This window comes from Aspergillus undulatus (assembly GCF_047715775.1).
Source record: "Aspergillus undulatus strain CBS 261.88 unplaced genomic scaffold BDV17scaffold_136, whole genome shotgun sequence".
Lineage (NCBI taxonomy): Eukaryota > Fungi > Ascomycota > Eurotiomycetes > Eurotiales > Aspergillaceae > Aspergillus > Aspergillus undulatus.
In genome coordinates, this window is record NW_027396740.1 from 8401 (window position 1) to 9873 (window position 1473).

The 1473-nt window shown below is 51.7% G+C and overlaps 1 protein-coding gene across 1 annotated transcript; it reads left to right on the forward strand.

Annotated features, from left to right (window-relative positions):
- Positions 1-696: 696 nt before the first annotated feature.
- Positions 697-1245, forward strand: BDV17DRAFT_278415 (uncharacterized protein). The gene has a single exon (XM_073759529.1). The coding sequence runs from the start codon at positions 723-725 to the stop codon at positions 957-959; it is 237 nt and encodes a 78-aa protein (XP_073609794.1). The 5' UTR covers positions 697-722; the 3' UTR covers positions 960-1245.
- The last annotated feature ends 228 nt before the right edge of the window (positions 1246-1473 follow it).

A 1473-nucleotide genomic window follows, 5' to 3' on the forward strand; every position in this document is an offset into this window, starting at 1 on the left:
AAGGGGAACTAAATAATAACTGACCGACCGACCGACCAATGGGGAGGGGGGAGGGGGGAGGGGGGGGGACGGGTGCGGCGCACGTGCGACGCTCCCGAGACTAGGGACCAGTGAGCTCCTGGTCCTTGAAAATGAGGGCCTGGGAAAGTTGAGCAAGGTCCGCCTCTTTCGCGTTCTTTTTATTGAAGATGACCACGAAACTATAGAAGAGCTGTCAGCCTTGTCAGGTTCGACACACAAGAATGGGGCCAATACTACTCGTGCAGCGGCGACGCGGTTGTAGCGAGAAATCGACGCGGCTGGCCGAAGCCAAGGGGGTCCCAGTATCTTTGGCGACATGAATGGGAGAGCAGAGAGGCTGTTCGATTGATCATTGTGATTGAGCTCACAGTATGGTTATGGTTGCTGTGTCCTACTGGCTGGAAAAGTGAACTACGCGCAAATGTGGGAATTATATAGATGACACAGCCGCCAGACGTAGTGCAATTAAATGGCCAGCAGGCACAGTGATCATGACATTCGCTCGGAATTATCCTCTCGAAGAATTTCCCTCGTCCTCGCCCCTCTCCTCTCGGCATTCTGGTCGGTTCTAGCCATTGCCATGTTATTCTACTTCGCGAAAGCATCTTTGGATGGGGTCGTGTAAAATCAGCTTTGGTGGATCCTGCAGGATTGTCAATACCGTCTGAATTTGTTATTGGAGTCAATGATGAGCTGAGCCGATGGCATGCACTGAAGTGATCACCTTGCACCCGGACAGTCGGACGCGGAGTGATATCGATGAGTTTAGTACCTCTGGTTTTGTGGGGGTCAAGTACGGTGAGGGTTCTTATACGCTGGTGGTGCCTAACAGCCAGAGTATCATCAAGAGCGTGACGAGTACGAGTGTGGTGGAGTTGGCGAGATCGTTGGGGTGGATGGTTGAGGCCCGGCCTGTGAGGTTCAATCCTCCCTGTTAGTTAGGACTCCATTCAGGGGCTGATTTGCGTAGATCCCCTACGACGAGCTCGCATTCTTCGACGAGGTTCTTGCCGTCGGCACGGCTGCTATGATCACCTCTATCCGATCGATTACTCGCCGGTCGAAGGATCAGGTTTTCAACTACAAGACTAGCCACGAGCCTGGGAGTGCATGTGAAACGCTGTCGACGAAGCTAAAGGCCATCCAGAAGGGGGTTGTGTCGGATTCGTTTGGCTGGCTGAAGCAGGTTGTGAATCCCGGGACGGTGCTCGTTGAGGGGGTGACGGTCAGCTAGTTATAAGTATGCGTATAAAGTCTCGATTGACAAGTTGATTCTATTCTGTTATATTCGTTTGTATATTTCGTACTCGGCGGTCAGAAACAATCGAGTATGCGCAGTAGCTGCCAGAGCATCAATAACTGTACACCTTCGGAAAATACACTGCGAACACATATCCAAATGACCGACCCGGATAATTTTGTGCTCAGTCTTTGCAAACCCCCCAAAAAGAA

Excerpts from the sequence above, each read along its gene's own strand:
- BDV17DRAFT_278415 (XM_073759529.1), top strand. The coding sequence starts at position 723 with ATGGCATGCACTGAAGTGATCACCTTGCACCCGGACAGTCGGACGCGG.